The following is a 12,382-nucleotide window of genomic DNA, read 5'->3' on the forward strand; positions in this document are numbered from 1 at the left end:
CCCATTATCCATTATTGTATATTTACGGCAATTGGGAGGGGGACTATACGTTATATACAGTAATCTAGGGGGCTCTAATGGGTATGACCCCATTTTTTTTTTCTTTTTTGTGCAAAGACAGCATTTCTAACATAAAATCCAAAATTTCCCCTACAATTCATTACATTGTAATGATAATTGAGATGTCAGCTTTCACCACAAAGACATATTAGACAAAAATTTTGCGTAGTATTGCAACTTATATTTTAGTGTCTTACGTATGAGATATGGGCCATAGATGTCTTTGGTCGAATGCGTTCGTGGTTGTCTTTGTTTCCAAATTCACCAGAATTGACAAACTGTCGCAGGAATCTTTGATAGTCGAACCTAAAAAATCCTAGACTATAATAAAGGAAAAATTGAGTCACCACTTAATATTAGAATATTTTAAATTCTCTGGATTAATTCTGCATTTTTTTAATTGCAAAAATAAAGAACCGTTCTTATTTTTGTACAGAGACTTGAGCAATTTTTATATGAGCATAAACAGCATAAAAAATAGGTACCCACTTTCCAGACTTCCTATCTGGGTATAAAATAATTTCAAGCTGGGCGATGAATGCACAGCCAAATTACAAGCTTTTTGAATTATAGCTTCATTAAGCATTCTGGTGTTTGCTCGTACAGCTTCGTCCACAAGGATAGAAGAATTTAAGACCTAGTTTTCCAGTGAAAACAAATTTTTTCTAAGAGTTTTACACTGTTTTTCTCATCAAATTGTTTGCTCCTCGTCCACGGTAGAAAATGACGCAGTCAAATTTTTAATTATCCATTTTTTAAAGATACTTTCTAGTTTTAGTGGATATTCCCAACTTTTAAAACACTCAAGTGCACATTTTAAAATGCCGGAAGTCTGCAGTGCCAGAAGTCAAAAAGCCAGAAGTTTGTCTTCCATTGACTTTCATCATTTTAAAACGTGCGCGTTTCGTGTTTTTAGCATGGTTAAGTGACTCTGCAGAAGTCAATTCGAAATTCTGACTTTAAATCTCGAACCGCTTCGCGGTTCTCGATAAACGCCAGAAGTTCTCAGTGACTTCAAGCAGAGTCACTTAACCATTACTTAACAGACTACAAAAACCATTATCACAGTGGAAAAACATAATCAAGTTTGCTCCAACAGACTTGACACGCAAAATTGTTGTTCACTGATAGAAAGAAACAGTTTCAGCTCCCATGTCTCAAATATGTTCTAAAAAGTCTTTTCATGAATTAGTTTTTGAGAGCTATAAAAATTGTTCATTAATACTCACTTGTTACTGTCTGTAGAGAACTTGTCGATTATCTTCTGATAGTCTTCGTCTGAGAAATCAACTGATGTCAGTTTGTCAAGGAAACCTAAAAATAAAGAAATCCCGTTTCGACGTTAACGCTTATTTTAATTCAAACTCAAAATTAAAAAATAATTATTTAATTTTTGAACGAAAGAAATGTTACGCATAGGACAAAGCATTCTAACAGGGTTCACCTTTTTGTCTGCAGTGGTAGAAGGGGTGCTGATTTCATTTCAAATATTGTTATTTTTAGAGGCAATCTTTTCAGAGAAATCATATGAGCAGTCGTTTCATGACTCGCAAAACTCGAAAAAAACTTAAGGAATAAATTAACGTCTCTTGATTCCTTGAGGAATGATTAAAAATCGTCTTGTTCGTCCTATTCGAGTTTTCTCCGCATAGTATTGACTATTGCCATGCAGTTAGCAGTTGTTCTCTATCATTATGAAGATAATTTTATAAATTCAGTTCGAAAATCGCTTTCAATGTCCGCGAAAAAAAGGTTTAAGTCATTATTCGACTAAGGATTTTGACTAACGTTGCTACACTAGGATGACTATTAATTTCAATAATAGTACATATAACCGACTAACGTCGACAATCCTTGTGTGATAATCAGTCTTTCAATGTATGCTTGGTAATCCCAAATAAGAATTCTAGCAAAAATAATAGTTTTGTTCGAGTGAACTTTAAGAACTGCCTTTATACCTCGGTTTTGAAACTCACTCCCAAACTCAATAAAAACCGCCCAATGAATACAGCCCAAAACTCTAATACTAGCAACCGGACAAGGTTGCTAGTGCTCCCGGAGTTTTCATCTGAATACTCCTTGATCCCTTCTGTGTTCACCATAGCTGGCTCTTAGCCAAAAACTGTTCCGATTTTAGCCGTGAGTTGCCGTTATTAAATGCATACATTCGCGATGTTTTGTTGTTACTTGAAACTGGACAATCCAATGCAAAAAAAAAGGAACGCAGCGGTCCATATTTGGGGTATTTTTAATGTATCACAGACAAGAAACCGACCTACATCAGAGGAACGCCTTACGCTACCAATTGATTTGTTCACCATTTCACTTTATTTTTCAGTTTCGATCGTAACTCACCTAAACATTCATGCTGCATTTTTTTCAAAAAGAGGTCAACAACTTTTCAGTTGAGATCCTGAACTACCGACAGTTGCAATTTTGCATGAGGTTACATAAAATTGCTCTACAAAAACGTAATCTATCCAAAGTTCACTTAGTCTGCCAGAATCTCTTTCCTAAAAATTTTCCGTTTGCCAAACCAGTTTCAACATGTAGCCTAAATTTCGGAAACCGTTTTTAGCGTTTTTTGAGTATGTTTAGGCCTTTTGAACCCAAGAAAATAGGACCAAGTTATAATCTAAAGGAATTTTAGCTATCAACTAAAGCCATTGTGACGTTTTCAGCTCCAAGTAAAATATGCTTATTGTTCCGACCCCACTTGTCGTGGAGGAACTATATACTCATATGGTTTTTTTTGTTCAGAGAATTTTGGCCGATCGACATATTCTTTTTTGTTTTTTAAGCCACTAACAGAATAGGCACCTTTTATATCGAGTTTCTGTTAATGACAAACCTCATTTACAGTCCAATGATGCCCAATGAACATTAAATTAGCTTTCAAGGAACCGCTCATATCTTTTTTGGCTTCGACTCTGCGTGTTCGTAATTTTTAAAGAAAATTTGATTTTCTTTTCAATGAATTTCTGAAGTCCTATGCCATAGACACACTGACTAGAAATGAAATAGTCTTCCTATTGAACATTAAGCTAACCTATCTGGTGTTTTGAGTGGCCAGCGAATGGCTGTTATGACTTTCAAAACAATTTTTTGAAAAAATATTTTCTGAACGTTAGCCAACCTTACACATATTTTTGCAAATTCTAAGTCAGTCTCAGTAGTGAAAAGACCCCCGACTTTTCTACTGAAACTAAAATTAATTTGGTTAGCTGTTTTATCTTCAATTATTGGTCTTTTGACTTCGATGCGACGAGTTTTCATATAGATTTTTTTTTATTTCTGGATATATTTTTTCTTAATTTTGTTTCTTTTTGGAATCTTATCTCATTATCCTAATTTTGTTAGTTCCCATTGGCTCAGTAAAGCGTTAAAAGAATCACAGATAAATTTTTTTAAGAAAAGCTTGTGTGTTAAACGGCTTTGACACTTTCTTCTCGCAGTTTTCTAATGGTTTATTGGTTTTTGCTTGTATTTGTTAATGTTTTCTTAGTCAGAGGACTTATTCTGATGTCCTATTGACGGCTGGTCAACATTCTCTCCCATCGTGGCATAGAGGTAAAGCATTCAGTGATTTCCGTTGAAAGCTATTGAATTTAATATTGTTGATACTACGGGTTTTCTCAAAGATTTCGTGATTTTAAAATACATGATAATAATTGTTGATTTTTTGAAGTCCTGTAGTCAAGAAAAAAGAATCCTATTGTTGTTTAATTATTAACTGAAAATAGAAATGTTTGTACAGAGAAGTTTATTTTTAATGGCTTCGACATTTTTTTCCTCATTTTTTTTTTAGAAATTACTAATTTTGCTGTTTTGTTTATTCTTTATGTAGTCGTAAAACGCTGAGAGGTCTCCTAAGCTTCTAATTCAGGATTGAATGAATTATTTTACTCTATGCAGTCAGTTCATGGCGAATAAGTTTAAAGTTTTTGATATTATTCGTTTTAAATTTTTTTTAAATTTTTTTCGTTTTTTTTATTTGTATAGTTTTTTGTATCATGTTTGTTGTTTTTTCATTAACTTGTATCTTATTCTCATCACTGAGAGGTCCAATCGAACTCCTTATAATGCAATAAACTTTCTACTGATATTATGTTTAAACTGATATTTGTTAGTGGGACAATATGCCTTTTCATAAATGTTTTGTGAGTAGTCATTATTTCTGTATTTTTCCCTTATTTTACCAAATTCGTGTAATAACAGAGCCCAAATATTTTCAAATGAGGCCTAAGTGAAACTATAATTGTTCAAATTAATTTCAGCTCAATTAGTATAGATAACAATTGAAATAAAGAAACAATAATTAGATAAATGTTAATGGTTTTAATAGCTTCAATAAATTGTGTTTTCGCAGATTGTTTGTAATTTCTTGAGCTTTTCTGCATCGTTAGTCCATTTCTATGGTTTAGTCTAACCAAAGATAATTCCTATCAGTTTTGTAATGACTTTTTAGTAAAGTTATTGAGAAGTTTTTTGTTAAAAGCTAATGATTTTTAAGACGTTTGAAATTATTTGGTTTGAAAAATTTTGATAGATTTTTGAATTTCGCCTCAATATTTTTTCTTTTTACTTGTTACCTTGTATCATTAAAGAGAAATCCCATCTGAGGTATAGTTAACATTAAAAAGTCTGTGCAGTTAAGGTATTATCTGATTGCATTTTGACGTTGTTCACTAGGTGCTTTTACATTTAGATATTGATTTTTTGCCGTTAATTTTTAGTTTTGCTTTTTTTGTTTCTTTTTCTCGGAGACTTTTTACTGACAGATCTTGTGAGCGCTCTAATGAAGCATTGAATTATCTTATTCCAATAGTAGTTTGGATGTGAAGCGATTTTTTAAAACTCAAACACCTATTTTTGATTATCTCTTCATTTGGTTGACAATTAAGTCAAAAACGTAGATCAGTTCGGGTCGGAACTTAATGTGCGAACGCACATTAACGAGCCTCCTTGTGATTTTTGAAGACTCAACATGCTGGGCACCATTTTATGATAATTAGATATAAAGCTACACAGTTAAATTTTCTTGAGTGAGCTCACACAAAAAAATCACGCGTTGACACAAATTTTTTCGTAGGAAAGAAAACAAAAAAGAAAACCACCGATTACTTGATATTCTACGTGAACATAGACGAAACTCTTGGCTTGACTCTTGTTATTTTTCATGGAATTCAATGAGGTTTAAAGTAACCTGTTTTTTTGAAATCACGTGAAGTTTCACCTGCTCATAATCTCATTTTCAATCAAATACACCTCACGTGCCTTCGCACGACAAATCATGTGAAAAAGTACAATCTCATTGCTAATTAAACTTCTCTTTAGTTTTTAGGGAAACGCAAATTGAGCAATTTATCCTTCTAAAACAATAATCTGAAGCTTTCACCACTTGTTAGGAATACAGTTTGACGTAAAAAGGACAAGTTCTAATTTTGCCGGCATCTTGTTAAATTCCTCGGCAATTGCAGTCTTTTTGCAGTCAATTGCATTTTTTTGCAATCTTCCTTCAACTCCCCAATGTAAGCTATAGTCAAGAGGCAGTTTGATTGAATTCATCTAACAGTAATAAACATTTTGTGTCAAGAAAGTCTACAGAAAGCTTTTTCTAGTAAAAATCACTTTTGCACTTCTCAGGTTTAGGCCTGGACTTATCGAATGACCATACTCGATCAAAAACTTGTATAAAAAGATTATAAGGGTTTGACTATAAACGTTTGTTTAAGAAACGACCATACCTCGACTCATGAAGAGTCTAATTTTCATTTTGCAATGACACGTCTTCAACTTGAATCATGAAGACTTTAGATCCAATTTAACTACGAAGCTGCGTGTCGTGTTCTTATAGTCTATAATGAAACTATACACTATAGAACCCCCTCCTATTAGTCTTTTCATAAGTGAGACGGTTGAGAACGGGTCATTGGCCTGATACTGATCTCAATGTAGTCTGGTTAATGTCTTTTGTAAATGAGTGCATCATTGTGTGAATTTTTTTGACTGCAGAAAACAAATTCACAAATCGTCATGTCATTATTATTATAATCATATCGAGGTATAGACCTGAGTTAGCAAAATAAACAAAATTGGGATCTTTTCCGTTTGTGCCCCCCCCCCCCCCCTCCTCCCAGCTTAGTGGGTGCATATTATTTGCACCCCCCAGACGCACGTGCCAAATTTTTACATGGTGATTTACTATCTAATGGCACGTGCTTTGTAACTGGGGGGGGGGGTGCATAAAGTTCTAGGTGGGGTGGGGGGCACAAACGGAAAAGATCCCAAAATTGAAACAGAGTAGATTCAGATGAGAGATGTCAAACTGCAACTTACTTTTGAACTGTTGTATTGAAATGGTTCCATTGTTATCATAATCCATGGCTCTGCAGAACTTTTGAAATGACTTCCAATTCTTTCCCATTTGCTGTTTCAGCTTCGATTCTGCATCGTTCGCATCTACCAGAGCACGTGTAGTTGCTAACTGCTGTTGCAACCGGCGGTCCGCGGTTCGATTCCAGGTGGGAACCGCACTCGTTGGTCTCTGGAGCCTTTCAGTCTAAATTATTATTTAGCGTTCAATATATGTTTCTTAAATTTTATCCGAAGAAGTTCGCCGAAAAAAAACTTGGATTATGTCTTAAAACAGCAGGCTTTGAAAAATTTATACAAACATTTTAGTTATGTGAGCTTATCACCTTTTCATGAAAATCAACGTATATATCAGCTTGAGTTTCTTTAATGAGATTTACGCAAACTTCGTTGCGCGTGAATTTGTTGAAAAAAATAAGACAGAAATTTCACTTAAATCATTCATGAGCAATTTTATTATAAATTAGCATGAGCTTAAAATAAGCAGCTGAATTTCATACTCGACATGAACTTGATTTTTTTTATGGTTCTCCTTCTAAATTTCACGTGGTTACTATTAATAATGTTCTTATTCAGTCTTTTTTTTTCTATTTCTGAAACTCCAGAATAACCTTTAAATTGAGGTCGAGGTTGATTATTTCGTCGTGTTTCCTAGTCGTGGCTGATGGTTCTTCGTTTGCGTGTGGGTGGTGTTGGGGGGAGGCTGAGGAGGGTATTGGGGAGCAGCCCTCAGTTGAGAACTCTCTGAGGAAGTCTTGGTAGTCTATGTTGCCACCCTGGTCTGTTGTTAGCCAATTGGCAACTAGTTGCTCAAACTGAAACAAAAAAAAAATATTTTTCCAACCCTAAAAACTTGATTCGGGGCTAAGAACTCGAGGTATGTTAGCACAACTTTCTTCCAATGTTATGTAAATGTTAGCTGATGAAATTGTTGGCTGAAAAATTATCTTTGAAAAGCTGAATAAACCTTTGCAGACACTTTTTTTAGTTTTTCGCTTCAAGAAAAGAGTTTCCTAATTTCTTTTCTGACCGTTTCACACTCAGTATACGCGTAAAGTTTCAGATATCCAGCACATTGAGATGTCCAAACTTTGAAAAATCTCTAACAGTTTAACTTTATTCTCATATTTTTTTTAACATGTAACTTTTTGAAACAAACGATAAAGGTTATTTACATAATACGTTCTATTTTTTTAAGTTATCGAAAGTCAAAACTATCAGTCAATGAACTCCATAGTGTACCGTAGCTGCTGCAAGTCAATGAAACCGTAAAGGATCTAGTCGTGAAATGAACTGAGCTATAAGGATAAATAGGGAAAGAATCAGTAATCAGCTCTTTTTCAAAAATGAAAACATTTAGATGTTAAAGATCTTTAAAAATCGCTGTTTCTTTTAAATCTGTGAATTAGAACATACCAGCTGGCAATTGAGAAGGAGTAGGACTTTCTATTTCCTCAAGTCTTTCGAAAAAATGCAGACAAAACGTTTTTTACAAGCGTTTTTCTCAAACACGATTCATCTTTGCAGATGTTTAGTTGCTGCTATCCTATCTTTACGATTAGAATTACTGCTTACTACTGTTTGTTTGGTCTATAATAAAAAAATATCTCAACTTCTCAAAGGCAAAAATAACTCGTCAGTTGATGTTGCCCTTTGTTTTATTCAAGTTAAGCTGCAATAAAAGAGCTAATTATGACACACTCATGCGCTACATTTTATTCTAAAATCATATCAAATTTTACAAAACATAACCGACCAACATCGGCGAATTGCTCTCAGGCAACCCACAAATGGTTGCTTTGCTAGTAGCCAGTTTGAACATAGGGAGGCTAGCATAAAGGGGAAGGTTAAGGCGCTAGTGGAGGGGTAGTTGGAGTGTTTGGAACAGTAGTGAATGGAGGGCGGAAACTTTGGAGTGAGTGGGGTGAGGGCGTTAAGAGAAAGGGATCCAAGCCTCTAGAAAAAAGAGCGTGCAGCTTCAGAGGTTCTGCTTTACATCTGTTCATCTCATTTTTGAGGACAAAATTTTAAAATCATAACCGACTTGCGCCGAGCGAAGTGCTCTCAAGCGACCGACGAGCGTTTGGCTTCGTCAGTTGCTAACCACGGTTTGGCGAGGCTAGCTTTAGTCTAACTTGAGGGGCGTTAGGTGAGCTCAGTGGGGGGGGGGGGTTTGTGGGGCGGAGGATCAATTTCTAAGAACAGCCCTTTACACCATAAGTCTCGAAAACAGTTTCTGTGAATCGCACACTTGGCGGCTAGTGAACTGAAAATTTCTATGATGACATGATGCACACTGAGCGCTACCTCTTTATCCTGTTTCTGAGGACAAAAAGTTAAACGGATCCGACGAAAAGTTGCATAAAAAAGACCAACATGATTGATATAATTGGTACAAACATTGTTTGAGAGCAATTAACAATGATTTCCTAGAAAGAGCTAGTCATTTATGAAAAAACATTTCTACTATAATTCAGCGCTGATGAGGGTTTTATCATGTGACCCATCTGCAAGACTTAAAAAGTTTTGTTAGCCAGTGACGATAGTTAAACTCAGAAAAGTACGAAAACATTCAAAATTTTTTAAAACAATTCCATAATTTTACAAGTTCTTGCTGAAATTCGTGATATTTTTCGTTTCAGAACCATTTCGCTGTCTAAAGAGACTATACAGTATCCCTATTTCAAGCATTGAATAGTTTCACTGGCTTAAAAAGATCCATATACTTGAAACCTGATAATAATTTTCCGAAAATTCGAAGAAAACAAAGTTTTAAAAATTCTGCTGATACTTGAAGCATTAAAATATTGATAACCATTCCATCAACGCCAAACTATGCAGCAGCTTATTGTCATCGTGATGTTAATACCTTGAAAAACATTACATTACATCTAGACATTGCATTCGTTTTGCAGTAACTTTTAAAACAGTAGAGAAGGTTCCGTGGCTTTTGAGACTGGAACAACCTAAAAATGACAAAAAAAATTTGAAAAACTTGAAAAAAAAGCACGGTTTATCAAAAAATTGCAAATATTAAAAATTTGAAAACTAATCCATGGCGGATAAAAATTTGCCAGCACCTTACTATCAAACGCTAACCGAGGTTTTCTGAAACCTGAGGCTGAAAGAAAAACTGAATATTGACATAAAAAATTTAAAATTGAGAAAATTTTAAGTTTTGTCAAAAAAGCTAAAATTCGTGACAATAAAATCTTGAAAAACATTCCATTACATCTCGAAATTATACAGTAACATATTATCTAACCCTAGAGGAGTCTCTTTGGCTCTTGAGGCTAGAGAAACCTAAAAAATGACAAAATTTTTTGAAAGTTTTCAAAAAATTGCAAGTTTTATCAAAAAATTTCTAAAACTTGTGATATTAAAAAGTTGAAAATCATTGCGTGACCAATAAAAATTCTTTGGTAGCTTTTTATCAAACCTTTAAGGAGGTTTTCCGACCCCTGGGTTTAGAAAAACTTGAATAATGACAATAAAAGTCAAATTTGACAAAAATTCTAAGTTTTGTCCAAAAAAATGCTAAAATTCTTGATGTTAAGCTGTTGAAAGCCAGAAAAAACTATGTACTAACCTATTTGTCCAACCCTAGAGGAGGTTTTTTGACACCTAGTGCCTAGAATAATGACAAAAGTTCTCAAAAAACTTGAAAAAAATTGTGAAAATTTGCGTGTTTTTGTTAGGATTACTAAAACCTATAGCTCTTAAAATGTTTACAAAAATTACTTAAGTCTTGCAAAAGACCTTTATCAACTTTACCCAGCTTCAATTTTAGACTGGTCCAACAAAAATTCGAAAACTGACGAAAAAACAAGAAAAATCGCAACACTTTGGGCTCAAACCCCCTAAAAATGAGCTTTTAATCTTAAACTACGTCCTTCCCAGTAGCTCCACCACACTAAGCACTTGAAGGACTACTAAACGCAGCTAAAGGCCTCTAATGAAACTTAAAGCCCGCTGTGCGCGACCTGTTTATCACGTTTTTAAGGACGAGGAGCTATTTGCATCAGACGAAAAATCTGTCAAGCAAAAAAATTTCATTAAAAAAGACCAACAGGACTAATATAATTGCTGTAAACTTTGTTTGAGAGCAATTAAACATCAGAGGTAAAGTTGGTCAAGTAAAAACTCGCATTATAAAAGACAACAGGCCTATCATATTTGCTAAAGAAGACAATTTTTGTTCGTGTTGTTTTTGTTTACATTGGACAAAATTTGTTTTACAATTACAGAACAAGTTTTAAACTTTTAGTGAGATTTACGGACCCAATTCTTTGTCAGAATGCTTTATTTGGATATTTTTAATACGGTTGTTTTGCTGAAAAAAGAGACATGTTTTTTTGTTATGACTTGGATGCATACGCAAACACACACACACAAAAGACATCTAGTTTGTCATAAGTTCAACAGAGTCTGGAATTTTGGCGGTTCGGCTTAAAATATGCTAACAAGCTGTACGAATTCTCAGTGTGCACCACAAATAACTTTTCCGAATTTTTTTCGTTCCGTTCATATTCAATTGACCTGTGTATATTGAAAGAAATAAGACAGTAAAATACCTATCAAACATTTTTTTTCTCGGGATGCCAACATTAGCAAATACATTTTTCAGTTTTCTATTAAGTTCCTCATTTTAGCTAAGGAACAAGTTCACAACACGTAAATATTTTACGAGAGATTTCTGTTTAATTTCAGCTCAACATCAAGTAATAAAATTCAGTTGAATTAGGTAAAAATGATTGCACAATGTAAGTTGTGGTTCTTGTTTCCACTAATTTCATAATTTTCTCCAGTTCATCATAATGTTCAACCCATTTTTGTGTTTAATTTCTCAGATGAAGTGAAACAATTTCGACAACAAAGGTAATGAGCAAGTTTTTTGTTGGAATTGATAAGCGCAACGAAAGCAGAAAGGCCTACAAGGCAATAGTCTTGGGTTCGAATCTGGTTTGAGGCGTGTTATTAATAATTTTTTATAGTAATTGCAGTGAAAACGTCGAAAAACTCCTAAATGCATCGCATTTACCGATAAAAAGATACATGATTTTTGAGGTAAAATTTTTGGACCACTTTTTAAAATTTATTTTCCAGTGATGTGTCAACCCAGGAGCAAATCTCTGACCTGTTGGTCCATGAGTCTGAATGCGAGTTGGTGGATTATGGACCTGAATTCCTCTTGGGTCACCACTCCCAATTGGGCAAAGTCCATCCTCTTGAGTGCTTCTGCGAAGAGATAGAACCTCGCAGTCACCATCTCACGCAAACGCTGTACTACTTCGTCCATTGCTAAAACCATCACAAATGGGATCCATTTCAACGTTTTTTTTTTGCATTTCTTATTTTATTCAATTATTATTATTATTATTATTATTATAATTTTTATTATTATTATTATTATTATTATTATTATTATTATTATTATTATTATTATTATTATTATTATTATTATTATTATTATTATTATTATTATTATTATTACTATTATTATTATTATTATTATTATTATTATTATTATTATTATTATTGTTATTACTATTATTATTATTATTATTATTATTATTATTATTATTATTATTATTATTATTATTATTGTGATCCCGCGCTATATGTCGTCTTTGCTCTGCTCCGAAGGGAGAGTATTCTGTATCTGATACTTTAGTATTGCTGGGTAGATATGATCTATCTAATATAACTGTGGATTGTAGATGTTGATCACTTAGGATCTGTGTATGTGTATGTTCCAGTGTTGAAGGTCAACTTATGATTTTGAAAAGAATTAAGTTCAAGAATCTATTCTTGGCCACGAACCGACTGTATCTTTTCGGCGTTATTTTCGTCTGCACTTAACACAAGTGTGAAAGCGCGGTCTAGATTAGTTACCTGCTAAGTGACAGGCGATAAAGTGAACAACTAACAACTCGTAACACATATC

At 33.9% G+C, this 12,382-nt stretch overlaps 1 protein-coding gene across 1 annotated transcript in view; it reads right to left on the bottom strand.

Moving 5' to 3' along the window:
* Positions 1 to 230: 230 nt before the first annotated feature.
* LOC142357384 (EF-hand calcium-binding domain-containing protein 6-like) overlaps positions 231 to 12,382 on the bottom strand; it is a gene marked incomplete at its 5' end in the record, with an annotated part of 73,094 nt that continues 60,942 nt past the window's right edge. Inside the window, 5 exons of the mRNA XM_075409034.1 lie at positions 231 to 366; positions 1,290 to 1,374; positions 6,400 to 6,622; positions 7,047 to 7,250; positions 11,573 to 11,736. Coding sequence (XP_075265149.1) covers positions 246 to 366; positions 1,290 to 1,374; positions 6,400 to 6,622; positions 7,047 to 7,250; positions 11,573 to 11,736 — 797 coding nt within the window. The remainder of the gene's footprint in view (positions 367 to 1,289; positions 1,375 to 6,399; positions 6,623 to 7,046; positions 7,251 to 11,572; positions 11,737 to 12,382) is intronic.

This window comes from Convolutriloba macropyga, unplaced genomic scaffold, assembly GCF_964194025.1.
Source record: "Convolutriloba macropyga unplaced genomic scaffold, txConMacr16.3 SCAFFOLD_843, whole genome shotgun sequence".
Taxonomy (NCBI): Eukaryota; Metazoa; Xenacoelomorpha; order Acoela; family Convolutidae; genus Convolutriloba; species Convolutriloba macropyga.